Raw genomic sequence first — 25,621 nt, 5'->3', positions numbered from 1 at the left:
GTGCTGCGTTATCCCCACCTTCCAGATTTGGAAACTGAGGCTTCAGGGGGCAGGCGGGAGGACTCGCTCAAGTCCATACAGCTGGGAAGTGAAGGAGCTGGGATTTTTAATACAAGTCTCCCAGCCTCTAAACATTGCTCTTAACAAGCCACCTGCCTCCCAACACAGGCGACCTCCTTCTCTCCACAGCCCGTGAGGGATGGCAGAGACAACGACAGGGAAGCAGGGAGAGCCCAAGGAAAATCCAAAGGGAATTCACTCTCCCTTGGGCCAGCCCACTGTCCTTCCTGCCATCTGAGCCCCAATCCACAGGGCCCTCCACACTGTCTTGCTGCCTCACAGACCAAAGCTACCGTTCCCTCCTTCCTGTCTGCAGCTAGCAGACAAAAAGCAAGTCCCCGGAACCAAAGCAGAGACAAGAGAGGAGTGAGACACAGGAATATTCTTTTATTGTACATTGGAGAAATAGCCCTGTGTGCTGGTTAAAGGTGCAACATCCAGAATATCGAATTAAGAAAAGAGGGAACAGGGTAGGGAAGAAACCTCTTGAGGTCCAAAGTTGCAAACAAAAAAATGGTAAAAGATTTCCTCACGCAAGAGGCGTTTTTGCAAATACCATGCAAAACAGGCAGCTGGTGTGCCTTAAGAGAACCCCTATAAATAACAGAAAAGACACTCCAAGCATTCCTTTACGTGGACTCAGAGCACAGGGAAAAAGAAAAGAAACCAAAATGCCTTTTGGCATTTCAAGATATTTGGCACTCTTGTGATTACATTTTTTTTACAGCCCATTAAAGAGAATAAACTGACACAATATTAGAGAAAAAAACAGGCTGCTCACACAACAGACTGCAGGAAAGAGGTTAGAAAAAGCTCAAGCATTTTTTTCTTTGTTTTTGTGGGGTTTTTTTTTTCCTGACATATAAAATGTGTCCATTTGCATTAACTTGGGCAAATAGCTTGCAGCAACAAAGAAACACAAGCTTTACAAGTCATTTTAAAATAAAACAGGGATTCTTCCTATGTATCATTCCTTAGAAAAGTTCTCTGCTTGTTTTAAACACATTCCCGATAACTTCAAAAGAGGACCAAAATAAAACAATATCTATAGAGATCATTTGCTGATTTCTTTTGTACATCCAAGGATAACAACATAAAAAAATAAAACCGGACAGCATTTCACATCCAAGTGCACAGAATCATTTTTGCAAAGATTAAATAATGTAAACATTGGGAACAGCCAAATCAGCGAAGAATGCCAACACCTCAAAACACCCGGTGTTGCCGCTTCATTATTTAAGTGGTTCAAAAATCCAGATCTATAATTGCGCAATATTCACTGTATATAAAAAGAAATGGATATTAATTTTGACAAATAGCTGCAACTGAGACTTTTTTTTTATTTCTTTATATGTGTGTATATAGTGATTTTTAAATTTTTAAAATTTTTTTTTTAAATTTTTATTTTTGCTGAGGAGCCCAGAGCCTCCTCCTCCTCCTCCTCTTCCTCCTCCTCCTCCTCCTCCTCCTCCTCCTCCTCCTCCTCCTCCTCTTCCTTCTCACGCCTCGTCTGTCTCCCGGCCTGACATGAGATACAGGTTGTTGATTTCATCGTAGGTAGCAAGCTAGTAATAAATTTCAAAGTGCTTTCTCTTTTCATGCTCTTTTTGCCAATAACTGTAACCGCCGGTCTTACTCTCCCTTAACTCATTGTCTTTGGGGGAGTTAGACACCAGGAGGTGCCTTGTCTGTCATATTTTTCAGCACGTCATCAATTCTATCATCTTCAATAACAACTGCAAAAAAAAGGGGAGAGAAGGAGACGTGAGCGCGCCTGGGCCTCGCCGGGGGTCTCCGACGTCGCCCGTTACGCCCCGGGTGCGGGGGGGGGGGGGGGGGGGGCTGGGCAGCGCGGGAGGCGGGGGGGGGGGGTTCCTCGCGCGCGCACAGCCCCAACCACTCCGCCTCTGCCGGGGGGCGGGGAGGGGGGACCCGGTGCCGCGTCCCTCGGAACCGCTCCCCCCCCCCCCCCAGGCTGCGTCCCGGCTCCGTTCGCTGGAAAGGCAGCAGAGAGGGCGCAAACCCCGCAGGCCCGGCCGCGTCCTCAGCCCGCCGCACCTCCCCGGGCGCATTTCTGGAGCCAGAAGCGTCCCCGGCAGAAGGGGGCGGGGGGGAGGAGACCAGGTCCGCGGGCCGGGGACCCTCGGGGGTGCCCCGAGCGCGGCGCGGGTGGCCGAGGCTCTGGGTGCGGAGCGGCGTGGAGCAAGGGGGCTCGCGGGTGCAGGGCGGGTGCAGGGCGGGTGCAGGGCGGGGGACCCCTGCGCGCCCCCTCCGCCGAGGTCAGGGCCTCCCGCCTCGCCCCCCCCCCCTCCCAGCCTCGCCTGCCTCAGTCCCGCCCTCGGGCTCCCGGCGTGCCCGTCACCTGTCGAGGTCTCCGGGGCTCTCCGGCCGGGGTGTCGGTGTCCCTCATCGCTGCAGCTGCTCCCCTGTCCTCCCCCGACCGGCGTCCCCGGCTCGCTGTCTCTCCCGCCCCGGCTCCCTCTCCCGAGCTTTGTCTCGCTCGGCCCCGGCCCCTCGCGGTCTCCCCGGAACCGCCACCGCCCGCACCCTGCCCCCGCCCCCCACCTCTGCGAGTCGGTCCCTCCGGGCAGCTGTCGCCCCCTCATTGTCCTGGCGCCTCCGGAGCTCCTCTCCGCGCCTCCGAGCGTCCCAGCCTCCCGCGCCGAGCGCTCGGACTCGGCCCCCTCCCCCCGCTAAGTAACAAGGAGGAGCCCGTGCGCCCCGGAAGCCCCTAGTCTCCCCGCGGGAGTCGGGTCCAACCCCCCCCCCCCGCAGTCCTCCACGCCGTCCCTCGGGGCGCCCTGGGACCCCCCAACACACACACACACACCCCGGGCTCCGGAGCCGGCGCAGCTGCGACTCCACTGCGCAAAAGGGGAGGGGGTGAGACGCCGCAAAGCGAAGTTTGGCGCGGGCGGGGACCGGGACGAGCCCCGCAGCCCCCGCGGCAGCCGGAGGCCGCCACGCCCCCCGGCGACCCCCGCCGGAGCCAGGCCGCGGGGGGGGGTTCGGCGGCCGGCGGCTGCCCGCCCGCACTGCGGGATCCCAGGGCCGCGCCGCGGGGTCCGTTGGGTCGGAGCCGCTCGGGCCTGCGCCCGGCCTCGGCGCGCCGACCCCGGGGGCGTCCGGGGGCCGCCGACTCACCCCGCTTGCTCCGGCCGATCTGGCCCAGCTTGGGCGGCCGCTTGTTCTGCCCGGCGCCGAAGAAGTTGTTGGTGTCCTGCAGGCGGCAGGAGAAGATCTGGCCCACGTCGCCGCCGTCGCCGTAGGGGCTCAGCTTCTCGTCGCCGTAGGGCAGCACCTCCGACATGGTCGCGTCCGGGGGCTCCGCGGCGGCGCCTCCTCCGCCCGCGTCCCCGCCCGCGGCGGACAGGGTCAGCGGCGCTGGGGCCGGGGGCGGCCGGCCGGGGACGGCCCGCGGGCTGCGGCGGCGGCGGCGGCGGCGGTGGCGCCGGCGAGGGCCGGGGCGCCGCTGGGGGAGAGCGCGCCGCCCGCCCGAGCGACCCGGGAGCGCCCGGCGCTGCGCTGCGCTGCGCTCCGGCTGGCGCGCGAGTGGCGGCTGCTCCGGCGCGGGCGGGCGGGACTCACATCCTCGGCGCTCCCGGGCGCTGGGCGGGGGCCGGGCCGGGCGGGGCCGCGAGCCGGAGGGGGTGTCCCGGCGAGCCCGCGGGCGCGGGGCCGAGGCAGGCGCACCCCGGGGAGCCCGGCGGGCCGGTCCTGGGCGAGCGCGGGCGGCGGCGCGGCCTCGGGGAGGCTGACTGGGGAGCGGCGGGCGGCGGGCGGCGAGGGGCGGAGGGGGAGGGGGAGGGGAGCGCGGGAGGAGGAGGGCGCCCGGGGGGGGAGCGAAACCGGGAGGGGGACGGGGGACGCGCGGAGGAGAAAGGCAGAGGGAGGCAGGGGACCGGCTGGAGGGGCGGAGGGGAGCAGGGAGCGGGGAGCAGGGGAGGCGGCGCGGCCGGGGGAGGAGCGCGGCGCGGCGGGGCCGCGGCCGGCGGGAGGGGGCGGGGCGGGGGCGGGGCGGGGGCGGCGCGCGGGAGCCGGCCCGCGAGCGAGCTGCGAGCGACAAATGCCGGCCGCGGCGCGGAGGCGAGGCGAGGCGAGGCGAGGCGCGGGGAGGGGCGCGGGCGGGGCCGCGGGGACCCGGGCCGCGGGGAGAGATCCCTGGAAGCCGCGCGACGTCACGGGGCCGCGCGGGCCGGCCCGGCCGCGGCTCGCTTCCTGCCCCCGCCCCGGCCCCGCCGGCCCGCCCGCGCCCCGGGCCCCCCGCGAGCCCCGCCCCGGCCCGGCGGCCTCCGGGCGCCTCCGCCCCCCCCGCCCGCGCGCCTCCCGCGGGTGTTTACCGGCCCCGCCGCCGCTCGGCCTCCCGCGGGGAGCTGGGGGGAGGGGCGCGGGGGGGGGACCGAGGACCCCACGCCGGGAAGGACAGATGGACGCGGTCTCCCCGGAGGCCGGACGCTGGGGCGGAAAGGTCGTAGGGCGTCAGGGCGACCTGAGGACGCAGCCTCCCCCTCCGGCCGCGGGCCAGGGCCCCCGCCCCACCCCCGCCCTGGCGCCCCACTTCACACGCCCCGGCCGGGCCCCTCGGGCCTCCCCCCCCCCACTGTGATCGCCCTGGAAGGCCCCGCTCGGCCGAGGCTCAGGACTCCCGCGGGGCCTCGGGGTGGAGGCGGGGGGGGGGGGGCGGGGGGGGGAGCCCCGCCTCCCGGAGGAGAGGGGAGCGCCTCATTACGCCGGGCTCGCCCGGGATGCCCGGCCCTCGGCGGCGTCCGCTGCCTCCTCCTCGGGGACGCCCCGGGCCTGCAGCCCTCTGCCCTGGGGGACCTCCCTGCCAGCAACAGCCTCCAGCTCTGGGGAGAGGCTGTGGCTTCGGAGGCGTGGAGCGGGCTCCCGGTCCCCAGGAGGGAGACCCGGGCGGCCCCAGAGGCTGGGGAGACGCATCTGCCAAGCAGATGGCAACTCCGAGGGGGCAAGGTGCATGAGGAGGGCTCGTTATCCTCGCCCAGAGCCAGCAGCACCTGCTCTCCGCCTGGAGACTGCCTTCACTGGCCCGGCAGGGGCACCCATCCCAAGGTCATGCAACCTGCAGAAGGCAGGGCTAGGGGGCACAGCTGGGTGGGCCAGTGAGGTCTCCGCTGGCTCAGCCTGCTGCCCTGCACCTGGCCCCATCCCTAGTGAAAGAGCACCCTCAGGTTCACTCTCCCCTTCATTCTAGAACTCTCTTGGTGGAGGGCAGGCTGGAAGGAAAGGGGTGTGGTTCTTAGTGACATATAACATCTGGTAGAGGAGCTACCTGAGAGGAGCCAGCCCAGCCCTCTCTCCCACTGTGCCAAAGCGTCCCCCACCTGGAGGCCAGGCACCCTGGGGGCAGGGGAGGAAGGGGGCTGAGAAGTGGGAGACGAAGACAGTGGGCCCCGTGGGATGGGTGTGGAATGGGAGTCCGGCCTGGGTTTGAATCGCCGTCCTGCCATTGGCTAGCTGTGAGACTTGGGACAAGTCACGTCCCCTCTCTGAACTCCATAATCTCAGCTGGAAAATGGGGCATGCGGCTGGCTAGCTGCCTGGGCGCCTCACAGGACTGTTAGCAAAACAAAATGAAATCAGGCTCCTGGTGCTTAATGAGTGAGAAAGAACACTAGCACTTCATTCATTCCCACTTCAGAGCTGTCAGAGCTGGGAGGATCCTTAGGGACGATCCAGCCCAACCTCCTCATTGCCAAAGGCGGGGGAACCAAAGCCCTGAGAGAGAGAGAGAGAGAGAGAGAGGCTCGGGGGCTCGCCCCAAATCCCACAGCTTGTCGGCTTGTCAGTGCAGGTCTGCGGCTGCCCTTTGCTTCCCTCCACAAGCCGCCGGCTCCCATTCATGAAGGCTCTGCAGAGTGTCTGCTTTGAGGTTAGCACCAGGCCAAACGCTGGAAGAGAAAACAAAAGCCTAACGAGCAGGATGATCAAGTTACAACAAGAAGCTCTTGCCTTTGTAACCTGCTTTTTTATTTCCCCCCCAACGCATTTCACATCCGTTATTGACCTTGCTTCTCAAAATAAATACCTTCCAGAGGTAGGAAGAGGCAACGTTGCATCCCTGCCCAACTGATGTTCGCAGAGAGAATAGAGACCTGACTTGCCAAGGTCACAGGCTAGTGACGGAGCCAGGAGAAGCCACCCTTCCCAGCTGTGGTTCCAGGTCCTCGTAGGGGACGCCCCACGCGGGGCTGGGGCCACCCTGCCCACCTGGTTCCTTCCTTGCTGCCGAGTTATGAAGCAGTTCACACGTTGAGCATCTAGCCCAGTGCCCCCTGCACAGAGGTAAGCGCACCACACAGGGGGGGCTGAGGAATCCCTGCACACCCAGCAAGCGAGAGGAAGGGGATGCGCCGGCTGTTACACCCCACCTGGTTTTGTTTCCCTTGCCGCGTTTCAAATAAGGTTAAAGGTGGCCCCACTGCACCTTCCCAAGTCAGTACCCACCCTCTTCCTGAAGCACACCCCCTGCACACACACACACACCTCAGACCAGAGCCACTTGACTGACACTTAGAAAAGCATCTCCATGACTATGACCTCCTTGGAGCCTTCCCTTAGCCTTTAGAAGCTGCAGGACCCAGACAGGCCCATTTTACAGATAAGGCACCTGGAGGCTGACTGGCGTCTCCAAGTTCACACGGCTGTTCCGCAAGAGCAAGCTCAATCAGCGTGGCATTCCTCTACCTCTACCCCTCGCAGCTGTCTCAGTTACAAAGGCCACACTCAATCCTCCCTTCTCTCCGGCCTAAAGTGGGGCATCCCTTTAACCCCCGGGGTGCTAGACCTGGTTGCAGATGCGTCCTGGAGAATCCCTGCCTTCTCCTCCAAGGCTGAGGGGCTGGCTCTGAGCCCGTTGCCCAGGGCTGTGCTGAGGACACCAGGTCCAGATGGAGGAATGGACCAAGTAAGACGGGAGTGGAAGCTGCCCTCACTGCTACCCAGCAAGGGAGATGGGTGATGCACGGTCTAGTGCAGTAGCCCAGTGGGGAGGGGGCAGCCTTCACTAGGGAGGCCACATTCAAATCCCTAACCTGTCATTTCTTTACTCCATGATTATTTTCACCTCATGGTGCCTCAGTTTTCTCATCTGTCGGATGGGGCTGATAATTATTCCTATTTAGTCGAGTTCGTTCTGGGGAAGGTCATACACGCATCATACACCTGGTACACAGTGAGTCCTGGATGAACGTAGTTCTCATGCTCAACTCTTGGCTCTCTGTGGCTTTGAATAAGCTGGTTCCCTCCCCTAGGCCTCTGACTCCGCATCATAAAATAGAAAACTTGAAGAAAATCACATCTTCCTTTCTCAGCTGCAAAATCAGCCAGTTCTCCCAAATCTAAAGTAGACAAAACCTGCTTGAGGCAAAAGTGGGGGAGGGATTTTTCCCCTCAAACTTCATCAGACCCTAAGATCCCACCGAATTGGGCACCACGGGACTGGACTGTGTCCATGGCCCCTTGGGCACAGACATTCTCTGGTTGAGGTAGTAGGTCTTGGCAAGTCCCTGCTGTGCTCTGAGCCCTACACCAGTGTGGGTGGAGTAGAGAAGGGGAAAGGCAGCCCCCGCAGCCCCCAGCACGAAACAGACGTTTGGCGCCCAGTGGTTCCCTCTGTTGCCTTCCCCCTCTCTCCTATCCAGATGGGGAGACCGAGGCACGAGCAGCCGCAGAGAGCAAGGGCAAGACTCAGAGAAGAGGTGGCTGTGGGATGCCTCTGCCCCAGGTACGTGGCTGCAGAGGGGGAGCGCGGGGGCCGCAGAGCCTTGCCAGGGCTGGCTCCGACCCTAGCCCTCCGGCAGCAGGGAAGGCCAAGACGCTGTGCTAGGTCAATGGCCAGCTGGTCACCTCCAGAGAGGCTAAGTGGCCTCCCAGCAGGGCACCACCACTCTGAGCCAAAGCTGGATGCAAACCCGCGGCACCCCCGGCCCTCTCAACTCATGGACTGGAACCTGGGCGCAGCCTTGCAGGCAGGCCCTCTGCCCCCACCCGGCCACCCACACACAGGGGCCCAGACTCTCCTATGAGAGACCCGTGTCAACTGACTGGACCTGCTTTAGGCCTCGGATCAAAGAACAATAAGACAAGAATTCATTCGCCTTTCACTCGTTCCCCAAAAGTGTGTTGAGGACCTTTGTGGCAGCACCGGTCCTTCCCCCAGGACAGCTCAAGGACTCTTAGCTTCCTCCCTTCCTTTGTCTGTCTCCCTTCCTTTGTCCTTGTCTGACCCTCAAGACCCTTTCTTCTGGAAATATCTTACAAGGAACCTCAGTAAATAAAAAATAAGTAAAGGGCAAGGTGCTGGGGAGCTAGGGGCTCAAGCCCACACTTCAGGACACCCCACCCCCACCCCCTAGGCCTCCAAAGAACCCCCAGAGCTCTAGACAGCTCAGTGTGAAAACACCTGTAGGAAGAGTTCATCTAGTCCAACCTCCTCCGGTTACAGATGGGGAAATTGGGGCCCGCCAGGGCTTGCCGGAACCGAGGGCTCCCCCTCTTTCCACCGCATCGCGGGGCACACCCAGAATTGTATGGGGGCGGGGAGCTGCAGCAGCGCATGATTAGTCAGAAAATAAAAGGGCTTTTCTCAACGAGGAAGTTTGCCATGTTTGAGATAAAATTTTAAAAAGGATCAGAGGGCGATTTTTTAAGTTTTTATTGTACCAACAGCCCACAATGTAAGAGTCCCACCAGCTCTTGGGGGAAAACCTAAGGAACAGTGAGAACAACTGGGAGGAGCTGAGGAGTCAAATGTCACCGGAACGTGAAAGGGGGATAACTGGTGTCCTGAATGCGCTCTCCCCACCTCTCATCATTCCACATCCTCCCGTGGAGGAGGGAGGGAGGGAGGGGTCCTGGAACTCTCAGCAGCTCTGCCTACAGCCTCCAAACCAGATCCAGCCGGTAGGGCACTGGGGCTTTGTGGCACCCTGAAAAACAACAGCCTCTTTTGGGCCCGGGAAAGAAGAGAGCAGCAGACAGGCCTGGCACCATGGTGCTCCTGCCCATCCTCACCACCCTAGGGGACAGACAAGGGGAGGTACGGTTTTAGCTTGTGGACAAATGGGGAAGGCTCGGGAGATTGGGAACTGGAGCTGGCTCTGAATGCTGGGCTCTGTCTGAATACTTGACCCACTTGTCCAGCTTCTTCTGTCCAGATCTCCCAAGAGCCCCAAAGTCCACTGGCTAAAGAGCCCCTGACCCAACCAGAGCAATGAGTTGAGCCAAAGGGGACTAACCCCAGTTGACCCCAGCAAGCTCAGAAAGGGCCACCGCCGCCACCTTCTGATCCTAAACTCCTACTACCCAATCACTACTGAGAGCTTACCATGCCCCGGATGATGCTAATGGCTCTAGACACATCCACGCTCATGATTACCTTGGGAGGGACTGTCATCTATCTTATACCATCTGTAAGGGCCTGTGGCCAGGAGAGTGGAGTGCCAAGCCCAGAGCCGCAGGGCCCAGGGGAGACAGCCGGTCTGACTCAAGGCTGAGCTCCCAACTGTTGGGCAACACTGCCCCCCTGAGGAAACCAGGGACAAGCCTCTTCCGGTCTCCATCTCGGCCTACCCACAGATGTGGAGGGCGTGTAGATTGAAGAGTCCAAACCTCTTGCAGGCCGAGGACTCCTTGGAAATCTGACTAAAGAGATGGGTTCTCTTTCCCAGAAGCAGAAAATTGTGTACACAGTTTCCAGGGGAATCTCTGAACCCCTATGGCCCCTTGGATAAAGAATACGGGACGAGATCCTACAAATACCGCCCCCCTCTCCAGTCTCCTGGGACAACAGAAGGGTTTTTTAGTACATTTGAAGCCCAGAGGCCCTCAGCCCTGACTCTCCCCCACACCCGGGGCCAGACCTGTGGTGGCTCAAACATGAGCAGAGGAACGTGGCCACTGACTTCTGAGCCCGCTGAGGGGCTGTGCTCGGCTCTGCACCCTTCTTCCTCCATAGGCTGTTAGGCGAGCACTTGCCCATGCGGCGGATGCGATGTCATTTCGTGTCTACGAGAACGGGTTAGGCTGGCAGGGCAGAGAAGAGGTACTTTCCCACTGCCAGGGAGGGAAAAGCGAGTCTCAGACAAGGGAGATGAGCTGCCCTACTGGGGACAGAGCCAGGACCAAGACCCTGGTCTCCCAGCACAGAGATCTGTCTACTTGACCTGGTGAAGGGCAGCAGGCCAAAGAGGGTAAACCAGAAGACCCGAGCTCAATCCCAGCGACCTGTGTGATGAGGATGCAGTCACCTCTCTCTCTCTGAGCCAGAATGTCTCTCAGCTCTGAAATGGGGGTAAGCAGAGCATCCTCAGAGGGAGAGTGTATGGATCTGGTGAGGTGCTGCTGGGCCTCAGCAGGGGTCAGCTCCAAGCAGTGAGTCCCACCATCTCCAGCCCTCCAGGGGTGGACAGCAGGGCCCTTTATCCCTAGGAAAGGAACTCTCTGTGTGATAGAAACGGGGGAAGAGTGAGGAGCAGTCACTGCATGGTCACAGAGGCCCTCCCCATCTTGCCCTACCTGAGCTGGGGTGGGGAAGAAGGAAATCCTCCAGTCTGCGAGGGCAGGTGCCATGCACAGGTGAGAAGGCTGGGAAGGGAGAGAGACACCCCCTCCCCTCCAGAAGCAGAAGCAGACAGAAGCAGAGAGAACCCAAGAAAGCCTCAGGGAGGAAGACAGATGCACACGCAGGGGAAGAAACTCTTACACACACTGGGAGGCAAGAGGCAAACGGGGCAGAGAAGAGGCAGGGCTGTCAAGGAAAGTCACTGACAGCTCGTCCCCTACAATACACAGCAGAGGACGGAGGAGCTGGACGAGGGGACAAAAGGCAAAGACAGGACAGAAGAGACCAGAGCAAGGACAGCAGGCCAGGCTGAGAGTAGCAGGATGTCTTCTGCTGAGAAAATGCTTCTTGGGGGGGGGGGGGGATCGGAATCTATGCCATACAATTTTTTTTAAGCATCTTTTACCAGTATGAAGTCATTTGGGTATTTTAAGAACATGTGATGCATTATGCATATCTCATTTTTGTTGAAAGAAATCATGGTTAGTATATTTAAAGATGTGAATGCCTGGGACATTATCGGGGGAGAAAGGGGGGATTTTTTTTTTCCTCCCAGAAGTTTCTGGGTTTCTCAAAACTTTCACATCTGCACCCAGCTTGCTGGTGAGTTGAGCAGAGAAAGGAAGGACCCGGGGAGAAAATCCCTGCTTCTCCCCTTTCCAGGCTGTGCCCCGCAGGACCCAGGATCAGCAGCCCAGGATGCTCCCAGGCCTGTGCCCTGCCCCTCAGGGAAGGGAAAGTTGCACAGACCTTTCCTAGCACCACCTGGGTGGCTCCGGAGGCCTCAACCGCGGGGGCACAGCGCCACCTGGAGGTCACGGTGGAGACTGCAAGCCGAGCAGGGATCCTGCCCTGGGAAGGGTAGGAAGAAACAAAGCCTAGGGACCTACTTCTTGCAAACGAGGACGAAGATCCACCCTGTGAAGCATGTTAAACACCGGGGAAGATGACCAGGGGGTGGGAGGCCTGCCGTTGTGGCAATGTGGACGCTGATATCAATACAACTTTCTGTGTACCTCCCTCCCCCCCCCACCCCAAGCCTAGAGAACATTCAGGTTAGGCACAAGGTGCCTGGCATGCTCCGCACCTAATGCTTGTTGCATTCAAGTGTGGCCCTCCAGAGGCATGGCCCAATCCTGGAGGGATCTGAATTGGAGGAACGTAAGGGGAGGCAATCGCTCTGGCAAGGACAGAGGGTAAAGAGCAAGAGAGGAGCCTCCCCGCCCCCCCCCCCCCCCCCCCCCCCCAGCGCCTGCCCAGGCCCCATCAGTTCCTCTGACCAACGCCAGTGTCACTGGCTCGGCCTCGTGTGCCTCGCTCTTGGGGAAGGGAAATGCCAGGTCCCTCGGCTGGCATCTGGAAAACAGTAAGGCAGCTGCAGGGGAAGTGACTAATGAGCACTCCAGGCAGCAATTCAGGACATCATACATCGAAACTTGGCTCATTCAAAATCGATAAGTTAACACTATCTAATTAGAGAAAATGTGCTCATCTCTCTGGCATTATGGGAATGTGGTCCTGAAGCTGTGGGGGGTCAGCTAAGGACCCTCCGAAGAGGGTCCACCTCTCATCTGCTAGACCTGCAGCCCCAAAGAGTGCCTCCAAACTGCCCTCCCTCCCTCATCCACTTGCATCTCTTAGACATGCAAAACGTCAGAGCTGGATGGAGCATCGGAGGGCTTCTGATCCAACCTGCTTCTGATCCAACTTGCTCCGTGTATAGACAGAGCTGAGGCCCAGAGAGGTCAAAGCACTCCATTAAGATCACACAGCAACAGAGCCAGGACCTGAAGGCAGGCCAGCCTTTGGGCTGCCCGTCCAGATTATTTCCTATGCCACAGTGACATTGTCCCCACCTTTCCTGTGTGGAGAACTCAAAGCTCTGGTCAGCTGGCTGGATGTGATGTTCCTCTTCAACAGCTTATCCACACTGGCTCGAGGCCCTAAGACAGGCCCTTCCCTCATTCTTACAACCAAGTCATGGACCCTCATCTCTGGTCCAATAACCAACCCCCACAGGCAGCCTCCCAGGACTGCTTACCCCACGTCTAGTTCCCTCGCTTGTCAATTCGCTCCTTCCACACATTCATTGCTAAGCTCTTGGGCTTGGACTCAGACTACTTGGGGTACCATCTTGACTCTCTTGTGAGCTTGACAAGATATCTCACCTCTCAGGGCCCGGTTTCCTTCTCTTTAAAGGAAGAACAATATGGGGGGGGGGGCAGGGGTACCTGGGTGGCTCAGTTGGTTAAGCATCTGCCTTTGGCTCAGGTCATGATCCAAGGCCTGGGATAGAGCCCCTAGTCGGGCTCCTGCTTCTCCCTCTCCCTCTGCCCCTCTGCTCTTGCTCTCACACTCACTTTCTCTCAAATAAATTGTTTTTTAAAAAAGGAAAAACAATACAGACACATAATTCATATTGCAGATTAAATATCAGTCATGTAGAGCACTTAGTACCTAGCAAAGAGCTACTTGGAGCTAGCTCTAACTAGTGTATAGTGCCAACCAACCAAAAAATTGTCCTGAGAAAAAATAAGATGCAGGTCCTGCCCAAGACATGGGTGATATGGTTAAGGGCAGGAATAAGAAGAATCTCCTATGGAATGTAGGTATTATGGAATCTCAGGGGAGGGGCATCTAATCCCACCGAGGCATGTAGGAACGGAGGAGACACCACCTAAAACTGAGTTTTAAAGGGTAGCCAGGTGAAGAGCCAAGATTGCAGAGGCTGGACTGGGCCTGGCAGGTTTAAGGAACCTCACAACGGTGCTGTCGGAGCCACAAGTGTGAGACAGAGGGATGAAGAGAGGCTTGGAGAGGTGGCCAGGGCTGGGTTACACAGGCCTCCAGATGCCAGGGAAGAGTCAGGGCCTGGGCCTGGAGATGACAGGGAGCCTGAGGAAAGGCTTCAAGCAGAGGAGGGACGCGGTCTGGGTGGTGTTTCGAGTGGGTCATTCCAGGCTCTGGGGGCTACATCTTCTCTGCTTGGCTCCTCTCTGCAACGATGCACTGGCCCTGGTTGGTTTATTGTCAACGGTCAGGGAACGTGCTCTAACCAGGTCGATTTCAAAGGCCCATCCCAGCTACACTATTCTGTGAACCACAAATATGCCCAACAACCGAGTCACCGCTCCTGATACGGTCCACCGCCTTTCAAACGAGGGTGTATTAAGACAACTCGGAGCCCTCTGAGGGCAGAGACTGTGTCTTACTCATTTCTGCATCTCCAGGCACAGAGATTGCAAATGTTTTTTTGATGAATAAATGCCCATCAAATGATATCGAACACGATCAGCTCTTCCTCTGAGCCTTCTGGAGGACCTGTGGGATCATCAGCATCAGACCCATCGTCCGATTGGGATTTCCATGGCCTGGGGCAGAGGTTGTAAAGGGTGCCAGATTGGCCAAGTGTGTCATGTTATCTGCTTTTTAACTGTTTCACATATTGCTGCTTCTCAAATTTTCTATCATAGTTCTGAAAGAGCTAGGATTCCAAAGACCTGCCTTCCGGCTCCTGTTCCATCAAGATAAGCTAGGGAACCTCAAAGCCCCCTCCTGTGATTCGTAAAACCGGGGTGTGACTGGTGATTGTTGAGGTGATGACTGGCTGGGGAAAACACTGAGTCTGCAATACTCAGTTGTCTGTTGGACAACTTCCCTTCCCCTCCAGGCTTAAAGTGATAAAAGACAAAAGGCGGAGGAGTTTTAGTCAGACCTCGGTACCCCTGAGCACATCCCATGACCTATAAATGGGGTAATACGGTCTCCCCTGCTTGCTTGCCCTAAGTCTTAGAAACACTGCCTGCAAGGAACCTAACACTGGCTGGCTCACGATGCTGTGTGGCCAGATGCAAACACGGAACCCTGTGAGCCTCACTTGTCAAGTGGAGATAACACTCGGTAGACCCCGCCCCCAGCCCCCCCCCCCCCCTCCACTGATGCACATAAAGTGCCCAGGAGACCTTCAAAACACCAGGAGCAGTGATCCAAGTGACTCCTCCTGAAGCTGTCTGCCTAGGATTCAAGTGACTGAGCAGAAGGGCTGAATTGGCAAAGAACCGCAAACTCGCAACTATCCCGAGGTCAGTTGAGTACTACCTCCCTCTGTCCTCACGTCCCTGCCATCACCACTTCCCAGCCTGGGCCCACCTGCCTCAGTGTACCTCCCTCCTGTTCAGCCCTCCTGGAGGTGAGTCCCAGAACATAAGGTGGGAGTGGCCGCAGGTGGAGGAGGCTGTGAGTGCCAGCCCCGCCTGGGCTAGGACTGAGCAGGGACCTCAAATCCAGAACCTGGGCACCTGCGTGCCCATGTTCCCCACTGGCTGTCACCTCCTGTGGCGGGGACCATGTGCTGCTACTGGACCTCCCTGCCTCTGCTTGGAAAGGGGCACTCGAGGCACTGGGTCTGCCCAGATCTGAGCGGGGCTGGGGTAGAGCAGATTGCCTTCCCCTTACACCCCCTCTGGTCGGACCTACTCTTGACATCTGTGCCGAGGGCTGAATTCTTGACAGATCATCACAGACACCCGCCACAGGCGGTTCATTCGTTCTCTACTAAAAGCTGGACTTTCTGACCGTGTCAAAGCTGAAGGCCAAGGAAGAAGGGGCTGCTGCCTTGGAGGCACTCTGTCACCCCCTCACCCTGCCCAGCCAAGGCAGCGCTATGGGAACCCAAGCTCTCCCCTGCACCAGCCGGGGCGCAGTACTGTCCCTCCACTAACGGGAGCAAGACTCCCGTGGGGTATTCCTGTGCATGCAGGAAATTGGCCACTGCCAGCGAGCAGGAGGGCCAAGGGCTTTGAAACAGTGCAGAGTTTAAATTTGGACCCACCACCAACCAGCCGCATACCCCTAGTCCAGCAAACTTCCCCTCGTGGACCATCTCATTTGTGAGGAGCAAACACCAGGGGAGCCGGCAGGTTGTGAGGATTAACCCACCTTGAAATTATAGCTTGAAAGAACATCCAGTCCAATATTCCAAATGTTCCTTTCCTCTCTGCTGTCCCCCAGCACTCCACCTGGGGCCTCTCACCACCCCTCCGTTCGGGACTTCTTCAAAGATGAAGTTCTCAGGGCAGCCCTGGTGGCTCAGCAGTTTAGCACTGCCCGCAGCCCAGGGTGTAATCTTGGAGACCCGGGATCGAGTCCCACGTCGGGCTCCCTGCATGGAGCCTGCTTCTCCCTCTGCCTGTGTCTCTGCCTCTCTCTCATGAATAAATAAAATCTTAAAAAAAAAAAAAAAAAAAGACGACGACGACGACGATGTCCTTAGTGAGGCGAGGTCCCCCTACAGGCTGCTCTCCAGGACACCTGCCCCCAGGCCTCCACCTCGCCAAGCCACACTCCACCTGTAGGAGCCCCAGACCACCTCTCTGCTGAGGAAGACACACACAAGGCCTCATGGTCTCTAGATCATTCCACTGCGGTGAAATTCGATTCCATCTTGGGCAAGCCTCAGCCAAGCCACCGAACTTTTATTGACAAAAAACAGGCTCCCACTTGGTTATAACATGTTTAATTTGTGCTGTCCACACTGGACACTGCATAGAACAGGTGTCAGCCCCCTGAGAGCACCCCCGCCTCCCCCACACAAAGGAGGATAGGGGATGAATATTCAAAGCCAGGGAAGGGAGATGAGAGCTGTGTACAAGACCTCGGACTAGTCGGAGGAGGTGAGAAGGGCTCCCCCACTTCTTTCACTCACAAACTCAAGGGGAGCAGGTCAGGGGTGGGGTGGGGACAGCAACCCAGGAAGGGGCAATGTGATTCCACCCACGGGATGTTAACTTCTCCATGTGAGGAGGCGGGACTGTAGAAAAGGCTTGGTGCCCAGGGTGCTGGCTGGCTACTCTGCCTTGGTGACAGCCTGGGAGGGAAGCCGACATGGCCAAGAGGCTGGGACAGGTAGCCTCACTGCTTCCTTGAGGTGGTGAGGCCCTGCAGGCTGACCTCAGGCAGGGAAAGCCAGGCCCAGTGCTCACCGCTCAGGCCCCGGGAACTCCCAATCAGGGCCGAAGGTATGTTCAGACGGCCCTCCCTCTAGGTCACGGAGACTCCAGGGTGGCTGCAGCCAAGCTGCCACCTTCGCCACTGCGGACCAGAGGATAGTCCCACTGTCTCTTCAAGTGGCCGCTCTTAAGCCTGCTGACCAGAGTTCCATCTTTTCCATAGAAGGCAGATGGCAGGCTTCACTCTTTGGTCCTGACAGATATGTGCTCACATTACGAGGTAAGCAGGTGAGGGGAAAGGGACACAGTGACATGTCCAGCCCGGCCTTTTACGTGGGGTATCATTAAAAGGAAGAAAGGCTGTGCGACAGCCTCTTCAGAGGCGACTCTTCAGAGACAGCTCTGTGAAGCATACCCCACATTCAGAGCCCGACTCTGCCTCCCAGCTGGTTGAGTCACTCAAAGTTTAAGTCCACAGGAACCAGCAGTTCCCCAGAAAGGACCAAAAGATCGGGCCCTAAGCGATGAGGTGTTGTCAATCACACACACACACACTCCTCTAGTTGCAGGAAGGAATGCCAGGCTACCACACCCACCCCAGCGTGGGGCTGTGATTCTCAAGCAGGGCCAGAGGTGGGGAGTCCCCTCTTGTGGTGGCGCGGCAACGTCCCAGTGCTGGAGGTGTGAGACCTGGATGGCTCCCCAGCCTCCTCCCTCATTCATACCTGGGATAAGAGCTGTCCCCATCGCTGCTCTTCTACAGGCCTCAAGACAAACATTCCTGAGAAGGGGGAGTGGGGTCCCTTCACCTCCACCTGCGGGGCTTCAAGACCATTAGCTATTGTACAAGGGAATGACCCGGGTGATCTCCTGTCTGCAGATGGGGCACCTCTTGGGCTCTGGCAAGGCACGGTAGCACTCGGCACAGGAGCAGACATGCCCACACTCCAGAAAGACGCAGGACTTGAAGCTGTTCAGACACACGACACAGGCACTCTTGAGACTCTCCCTGTCCTCGGGCTTGGCACGGCTCAGCAGCTGGGCCTCGTGCTCCTGGAACTCCTTCTCCATCTGTCTGAGGCGCTGCCTCTCCTGCCGCTGCAGGTAGTGCTTCCGCAGAATGAAGAAGAGGGCCGCACAGGTGGCGAAGCCAAAGACCAGCGTCAGGACCTTCCAGAGTCTGACGCTTGACTCCTGCCTCTGCAGCAGGCTGTCGAAGTCCTGGCTGCTCAGGTAGTACTGCATGCCCTGCTTGGGGGGCTGCAGGCGGACGGAGTTGTTGTCCAGGACCAGCTCGCCTACCCCTGTGAGGGTGGCACCAACCTTCAGCATCTCCTCGGTCTCCTGGATGCCTTTGGGCCGCTCGCCGCTGATATAGTGGCCAATGACATCGGTGAAGGACTGGATGGAGGGGTGGAACTTCTCGTACACTGTCTCCAGGCCCAGATCCTGCGAGTCCAGGGGCTTCAGCACTCGCACGGCCACGCCCACACCATCCTCATGGGGTACCAGGTCAAAGGGCACCGTGTTGGTCCTCTGGTGAATGATCTTGGAATAGTCATTCCTAAACAAGGAGAGAACCCAAGATAAAAATAAAGGACAGCAAACACCTCAAGCCCAAGCAGACAGGGGATGGCCTAAATGCGGGACAGGACAGAGTCTGAAAGAACTGCAAGAGTATGCACCGATCACTATTATCCTAGTGCCTCCTCATAAGGCAGATCCATTGCTCAGGTTCCCAGGCAGCATCACTGGCGAATAAATGCTGTCAGAGACCAGCCTACCATTTATCTCTCTTTGCCACTTTCAAATAAGTATCCAAATCCTTAAGAAATTAAGCACATACTACCATATGATCTGGCAACCCCACTTCTCTGGGTGTGCATCCTGAAGAACTGAAATCAGGGTCTCAGGAGGTTATCTGTACCTCCGTGTTTACTGCAGTATTCACGGGAGCCAAGACATGCAAACAACCTATTTGCCCATCAGGCGATGAGCAAAGAAAGAAAATGTGATACACAACAGTGCAACATTACTGAGCCATAAAAAAGAAGGGAAATTCTACATATGTGACCGTGACAAGAGGCAGGAGCCTGCAGGACATTATGCTAAGAGAACTAAGCCACTGCACAGAAAGACAAATATTTACATGAGGGACCTAAAATAGTTATACTCAGGGGCGCCTGGGGGGGCTCAGTCTGTTAAGCGTTCCACTCCTGATTTTAGCTCAGGCCATGATCTCAGAGTGATGAGATAGAGCCCCGCGTCATGCTCTGTGCTGAGCGTGGATTCTCTCTCTCCCTCTGCCCTTTCCCCTGCTCATGCATGCAGGTACATGCTCTCTTTCTCTTTTTCAAAAAAAATAAAAAATAAAATAAAATAAAATAGTCATACTTGCAGAAACAGAGAGCAGAATGGTGGTTGCCAGGGGCTGGGGTGGAAGAAAATGGGAGTTGCTGTTCAGTGGGTACGAGGTGTTGGTTATACAAGATAAATATGTTCTAGAGGGGATCCCTGGGTGGCGCAGCGGTTTGGCGCCTGCCTTTGGCCCAGGGCGTGATCCTGGAGACCCGGGATCAAATCCCACATCGGACTCCCGGTGCATGGAGCCTGCTTCTCCCTCTGCCTGTGTCTCTGCACCTCTCTCTCTCTCTCACTATCATAAATTAAATAAATAAATAAATAAATAAAATATGTTCTAGAGATGTGCTGTATGCTACACTCCAAAAGGTATTGATAGGGTAGATCTCATGGGACATCTGGTAGCTTAGTCCATTAAGCATCTGCCTTCAGCTCAGGTCATAATCCTAGGGTCCTGGGATTAAGCCCCACATTGGACTCTCTGCTCCATGGGTAGTCTGCTTCTTCCTCTTCCTCTGCCCTCCCCCCCACCCCTGCTCAAGCTTGCTAATAAAAAAAAAAAAAATCAAATCTTAAAAAAAAATAGAAGGGTAGGTCTCATGTTAAGCATTCTTACTATAATACAAAAGACAAAAAAAAAATCTACTAGGATTGGTAGGAAAAATGGTTTTCCATTGTTTTAATAAATACTGAATTCATTAATCCATGCCATAAATCAGGGGTTCTCACACTTCAGTGAGCATACCGACAGATTCCAGGCCTCCAATCCCAGAAATTCTGGCGTGGTAGGTCTGGGATGGAGCCCAGGAATCTCCATTTGAACAAGATACCTAGGTGACTCTGATATAAGAGGTCCTCAGACCGCAGGCAAGAATACCGTCAGCATGAAGAAACTGGTCTGGGCCTTGTCTCAAGGGAATCTGAAGACATGGAAACAGTGCCCGGACACCAGCATTTGAGCCAACCAGCTGTGAGGCCTGGCCAGGGGAGAAAGGGTATGTACCAAAGGTGGGTTGTCCGATTCCACACCATCTTGTGCTCCTGCAGTGTCAGCCGCTGAATCACTCCCTTGCAATTTTCCACGAACTGGCTGTTAAGTGTTTCTTTAACAGATCGAACAGCTCCTAAATGGAAACAAATGATTTTACTTCTGAAGAATTGCTCTGTCCCTTCCCTTTAAGGTGATTTAAATTTTGATTTTAGCTTGAGTTCAGTTAATCAAAATGATGAAAATGGTATCACAGTAAGTTATGGTTTGCAGGTACTCTGCTAAGCACTTTACATGGATCCAACATTTCAGCTTTACAGCCACCCTAAAAGACAGGAATTCTTTTTCAGATGGGATAAGGGAGGTTCAGAAAGGTTGGGTAATTGTGCCAGGATCACAGAGTAATAACCTGGGTCTTTCTGATCCCAAAGTCCAAGTTCTGGACCACAGCCCCACACAAAAGGCCATTCACATCGGCCAAGACTTTTATCAAACTTTGAGAAGAGGAAGTTTTAAATCTTGCCAATAAATAAACATACCTTCAATTACAGCATAAGGCACACATTTTCCTGGAGCTTCTGAAAGAATGCTCTTTAAGTCTTCGCCCAGGTGGATTCTTTTGGCTCCCTAAAAGCAAACGACACATTCAACTGGCTGCTGAATACTGCATGTTCTATCACACTTACAGGCCCAACAAGAAAAAGACTATTTACTTTTTTCATGTTGAGAGAATGAGGAAATCAGGCAGGAAGGAGATTATAGAGAATCACATTCCCAAGCTGTGCCCCAGAAGTTTCACCATAGAATCAGGCATCTGCCACCTTTAGAATGGGGGTGCCACTGACATTCTTTCTTCAGTTAACGGAAACATACCCTCCTCTTCATTTAGCTTTTTTTAGTGAAAATTGGAAAGGTACTTATCCGTTTCCATGCCATGGACTGAACACAATTTAATCTCTTCTTGACGACACAGAAGCATGCATCCAAAGAGCTTATGTGTAAAGCACAAAACCAGTGCGTGGGCCATGGCAGGGGGCTGGGCCATGGCAGGTGTTCCCCTCAGCAGGCCTGCATCACTCCATGCTCTGCACTGATACACGACAGTAAAGGGGAGCCTTCACCTTTGCGGGACAAGGCTCTGTTCGCTGGAGCTATTCTCCTATTTTCCAGTTCATTGTCCCACCCTCTGACAAGCAGGCGAGCAATGTGAAGTCTGCTGTCGCCTCTCTGCTCCTACCACCCCCTCCGATTCAGTTTCCCACCTGCTGTGCCTGGGTACCAGCCCAGCCTGGCACTGCTGCATCAAAAATAAGAGAATTAATAAAACCAGTGAACAGTTCCTGGGCGTCCAGGTCTTGTTCACTGCCGTCCCCCTAGTGGCGAGAACAGTGTCTGACCCACAGCAGGCACTCGACCTGTATTTGATGAATAAGTTAGTGAATGAATAATCACTTAGAGAGACTACAATTGGCCCTTGAACAATGCAGGGGTTGGGGGCACCAACCCGCTACACAGTTGAAAATCTGCATGTACCTCTGGCTCCCCAAATACTTAACTACTCATAGCCTACTGACCAGAAGCTTTACTGATAACATAAGCAGTTAATCAACATATTTTGTAGGTTATATGCTGTATTCCTGTAATAAAACAAGCTAAAGAAAAGAAAATATTTTTTAAAAATCATGAGAAGGGGCCCCTGGGTGTCAGTGGTTGAGTGTCTACCTTCGGCTCAAGTTGTGATCCCAGGGTCCTGGGATCGAGTCCTGCATCTGGCTCCCCGCAGGGAGCCTGCTTCTCCCTCTGCCTGTGTCTCTGCCTCTCTCTCTGTATCTCTCAGGATAAAATAAAATCTTTAAAAAATAAATAAATATAAGAAAATACATTTATAATACTGTATTTGTTGAAAATAATCTGCATGTAAGTGGACCTACAGAGTCCAAACCCATGTTGTTCAAAGGTCAACTGTATATACCAGGCACTAGGCTAAACACTTTACACGCGTAAATTCATGCAATGCTCCTACCACCCCTATACAGCACACATTATTAGCCCCAATTACAGATAAGGAAACTGAGGCTCAGAGATATGAAGTGCTTTGCCCCAAGTCACACAGCTGGTACACCATCCACCACAGGATGGCCAGTTAGAATTTTTTAAAGGGGAGAGGGAATACGGTTGGAAAGACACTTGAATCAACCTTTAGTCCATCTATTGTGACTTTGAGCAACTTAATTTACCTGAGTCTCAACTGCCAAAGCTGTAAAAAAAAAAAATGGAGATAAAACTATCACTGGATTTTTATGTGTGTTAAATGATGTGTAAGGTGTGAAGGAATCTAGCCCAGGGGCTGGCACGTAATAGGCAGGCAATAAATATGCATTCCCATCACTACGAGAGATGCACAAGGTTAAGACTCAAACCTACTCTGCGAGTTTTGTAATCTGATCAAGAAAACAGAACCTAAAATATTAGGAATCCCAACTCTTTCCAGGAAGGGGCTGTTTCAACTTCATTTGGGAACTAACTGGCAAAACTTTTAAGGTCACCCAAAAATAGATCCTGGAGAGTTCACTGCTTCAAAGGTCCCACATTCAGCCAGCTTGATGCCAACCTGATTTCAGACTTTTAGAGTCAGAAAGTGGAGTATCAGTTACACTCCTAGCACATGACTTCAGCAGTAACCTGTTTATAATCAAACAACTGGGCAGCTGGAATCTCACTAGGACGCCATTTGCACCACAAATCTAACTGCTTGGTAACCTGGTTCGATCCAGATGCATTCCCAAACTCCCCTCGATGGCAGGGATTTCACACACTGGTTCCTGAGCCCTTTTACTGAAAACAATATGGTGATAATGAACTAAGCCAGGTTTAGGAATCCTTCAAATAAATGTCAAGCGAAGCCCTAACTGTGGTATCGTGACATTTCAGCCAAAAGGAATCCACAAACATTCGCTGAGCGTCTACCACTTGTCAGGCACTGACTTACAACCTAGAAGAAAAGAAAAAGCATACGTAAGACCCTGTCTCCGACCTAAAAAGGTCCATCTCTCATGGGCCAGTCAGACGGTCACAGTAAAGCAATGCGGTCAATCAAGAAAGGAAAGGAAAAAGAAAAGAAAAAATAATAATAATCCCACACTTGGAATCCAAAGACCTAAGTTCCAACTTGAGGAGCTGCTAAGACTTTTCCCGGGAGTCTCAATAATTTCCCCATTTGCAATCTGGAGATGACTGTCATTTTCCATACCTCAAAAAAAAAAAAAAAAAAAAGATTGTGAAGGAGAAAAAAAAAAAAAAAAACCAAGAGGAGAATGTGCTAAGCTAGAAAGGGCAGACTAAGAAAGAAAGTGTTATTTTTAAAGTAACTAAACCATCAAAAAAGGAAGAGTCTGTAGGAACAAGGAACTGAGTGGTTACATAAATGGGCAAAGTCTAGGGTTTCTGCACTTGCTGTTCCCTCCATCTGAACTGTTCTTCCCCCTAGACACCTGCACGGTCCCCCTCACCTCCTCCTGGGCTCTGTTAAATGTCACCTTCTTTAAAATAGCACACCTCCCTTTCTCCGGCACCGCATTTCCTCTCTTCCCCGCATCATTCTGTCGTATTTTTCTCCCCATCTGTCACCCCACCCGATGTACTTGTCTGTCTGTACCAGACTGGAATCTCCATGAGGGCAGAGACTTTTGGTCTCCTCTATCCGTGCAGGAGCCCCAGGGCCTGGAGCGGAGCAGGTGGCCCGCTAAGAATTTGTCGAATGATGTAATCCAGTCGCGATTCCGGGTGATGAGAGGGACTGAGAGGAAGAGGGGCAGGTGGAGCGGTTATCACGTGACCCGAGTCTGCTCGCCGCGCCCCCACCGAGACCGGCGGGGCGACACCTGTCAGGAGCCGGTTTCCGCCCTGGGGCAGTTTCCGGCCCGAGGGGAAGGGCGGGCCCACCGTTACCGGGGGGCAGGGTCGAGCCGGCGGAGGCCAGGCTGGCCCCAGCACTGACCTTGAGCTCCTGGGCGACCTGGGCCTTCTGCCGGTACACGGAGTACAGGACGGCGGTGACGACAGAGCTGGTGCCCAGGAGGATGAACTGGCCCAGCGAGGGCCGCCCCCCGCTCTCCATGGCTGGCGCGGAGCCCCGGGTGCCCGCGGCGACGCCGAGGTCAGGCCGCGCGCCCTCACGCTCCGCCGCCCTCCGCCCGGAACCGCGCCCCTCTCGCCGCCCTTCCCGAGACCCGCTCCGCGTCGCCCGGCGTTGACGCAACGACGCCGGGGCCGGAAGTGGGCGGGGCCGCGCGGACCGGAAGACGGCGTTGCCCGGGTGACCGCCCGGCTGCGGCGGCCTCCGCGGGGGCGGGGTCTCCGTCGCCGAGGGGCGGGGCGAGGGGGCTGACCGGAAGTCCGAGATCGCGGGTCGCTGGTGACCCTTTGCCCTTGGGAGCCGCGCGGGGCGCAGGCGGTGCTGGTCGTGCTCACGTCGCTGTGGTTTCCTGGGGTTATTGTTGGGTTGTTTGATGGGCTCGTGAGGGCTCCACCGAGACTAATGAGACTCCTGAAGCTCCGCCTCTTTAGGGGGGGAGGAAAAGAAGAGGACTAAAGTGTAGCAAGCCCTTGGGAGTGTTGCACATTTAACCTCAGGGCAAACCTTGAGCCTTGGAATTTTTTTTTTTTTTTCTTCCCACTTTGCAGATGCGAAGAGTGAGGCCGGGGACATTAGGGGATGTGCTCACAGTTGCACTGCTGATGAGTGCAAGAGAGGAATTTATTGGGCTCCCAGAGCCCTTACAGCCAAGAGGGCAGATTTTATCACCAAAGTAGCCCCTTAATCTGTCATCACCCCCATATAACAACCTATTGTTTGTCAGCTAATAATTACAGCTGCTTTATGGGTGCCTGTTTCTGTGTCTGTGTTTACAGACATCCTATTTAATCCTATTTAATCACGACTGTGGAGCTGATTTCAGACTATCTTCTGACCTCTTTAGTGATCTCCTTACTGAAATAATCAGAAGATACCCAAAATCTGACCCAAAACAGCAAGGTGTTCATCCAAGTTAGCTCCTCCTGGTTATGCTTTAAAAAAATTCTTGAAGGTGTAGGAATGTACCCGCTGGTCAAAAGCAATATATATGTAAAAGGCATCTGACATCTGTAGGTTGCTCCCCAAAAGTAAAGTCTCTTTATTAAAGAAATTGGTTGTCCGTGACATTTTCCTACCACAGTCCTTAATTATCCTTGGAATCCAATGAGAATTGTTTTTCTGTGAACGTGGGGTTAGAATCTCCAGATTGTTCCCACCCCACCCCCCCACCCCCCCCACCCCCCCACCCCCCCCACCCCCACCCCCACCCCCGCCAGATACTTTTTGATGGTTTTCAACTAAGAGGTGATCATGAATTTGGTACACACACACATACACTTAAAATTAAATCTAACTTTATTAATTTTTTTTAATGGAACTTGTCCGAAAGTTAATAACACATTGTGTTGGAAAAGGGACAGGGACAGGGGATCCCTGGGTGGCTCAGCGGTTTAGTGCCTGCCTTTGGCCCAGGATGTGATCCTGGGGTCCTGGGATTGAGTCCCACATCGGGCTCCCTGTATGGGGCCTGCTTCTCCCTCTGTCTGTGTCTCTGCCTCTCTCTCTCTCTCTCTCTCTCTCATGAATAAATAAATAAATAAAATCTT

General features: G+C 55.4%; 2 protein-coding genes across 3 annotated transcripts; both read right to left on the bottom strand.

Annotated features, from left to right (window-relative positions):
• Nucleotides 1-427: 427 nt before the first annotated feature.
• On the bottom strand, nt 428-3,802 carry CAMK2N1 (calcium/calmodulin dependent protein kinase II inhibitor 1). Its single transcript, XM_026012063.2, has 2 exons — nt 3,205-3,802; nt 428-1,796 (listed from the first exon to the last, which is right to left on the bottom strand). Exons 1-2 carry the CDS (start codon nt 3,368-3,370, stop codon nt 1,726-1,728), a joined length of 237 nt encoding a protein of 78 aa, XP_025867848.1. The 5' UTR covers nt 3,371-3,802; the 3' UTR covers nt 428-1,725.
• Nucleotides 3,803-16,141: 12,339 nt separating this feature from the next.
• MUL1 (mitochondrial E3 ubiquitin protein ligase 1) lies at nt 16,142-24,410 on the bottom strand. Of its 2 annotated transcripts, none has more exons than XM_026012064.2 (4): nt 23,937-24,410; nt 20,479-20,566; nt 19,955-20,075; nt 16,142-18,154 (listed from the first exon to the last, which is right to left on the bottom strand). In XM_026012064.2, exons 1-4 carry the CDS (start codon nt 24,054-24,056, stop codon nt 17,425-17,427), a joined length of 1,059 nt encoding a protein of 352 aa, XP_025867849.1. In that variant the 5' UTR covers nt 24,057-24,410; the 3' UTR covers nt 16,142-17,424. The 2 variants fall into 2 exon arrangements, with proteins under 2 accessions (XP_025867849.1, XP_072607081.1); XM_072750980.1 differs by lacking the exon at nt 23,937-24,410 and adding an exon at nt 23,449-23,772.
• Between the last annotated feature and the right edge of the window lie 1,211 nt (nt 24,411-25,621).

This window comes from Vulpes vulpes, chromosome 2, assembly GCF_048418805.1.
Source record: "Vulpes vulpes isolate BD-2025 chromosome 2, VulVul3, whole genome shotgun sequence".
NCBI lineage: Eukaryota > Metazoa > Chordata > Mammalia > Carnivora > Canidae > Vulpes > Vulpes vulpes.
Note: the sequence above shows the minus strand (reverse complement) of the source record. Positions and strands in the feature narration are given on the sequence as shown.

What these genes read in the sequence shown, in the direction of transcription:
- MUL1 (XM_026012064.2), bottom strand. Translation starts at nt 24,056, where the DNA reads ATGGAGAGCGGGGGGCGGCCCTCGCTGGGCCAGTTCATCCTCCTGGGC. An exon ending in AGGTCGCCCAGGAGCTCAAG is followed by an intron (nt 20,567 to 23,936) that starts GTCAGTGCTGGG and finishes GTTTGCTTTTAG; the next exon opens with GGAGCCAAAAGAATCCACCT. An exon ending in GCCTTATGCTGTAATTGAAG is followed by an intron (nt 20,076 to 20,478) that starts GTATGTTTATTT and finishes GTTTCCATTTAG; the next exon opens with GAGCTGTTCGATCTGTTAAA.
- CAMK2N1 (XM_026012063.2), bottom strand. Translation starts at nt 3,370, where the DNA reads ATGTCGGAGGTGCTGCCCTACGGCGACGAGAAGCTGAGCCCCTACGGC. An exon ending in GATCGGCCGGAGCAAGCGGG is followed by an intron (nt 1,797 to 3,204) that starts GTGAGTCGGCGG and finishes TTTTTTTTGCAG; the next exon opens with TTGTTATTGAAGATGATAGA.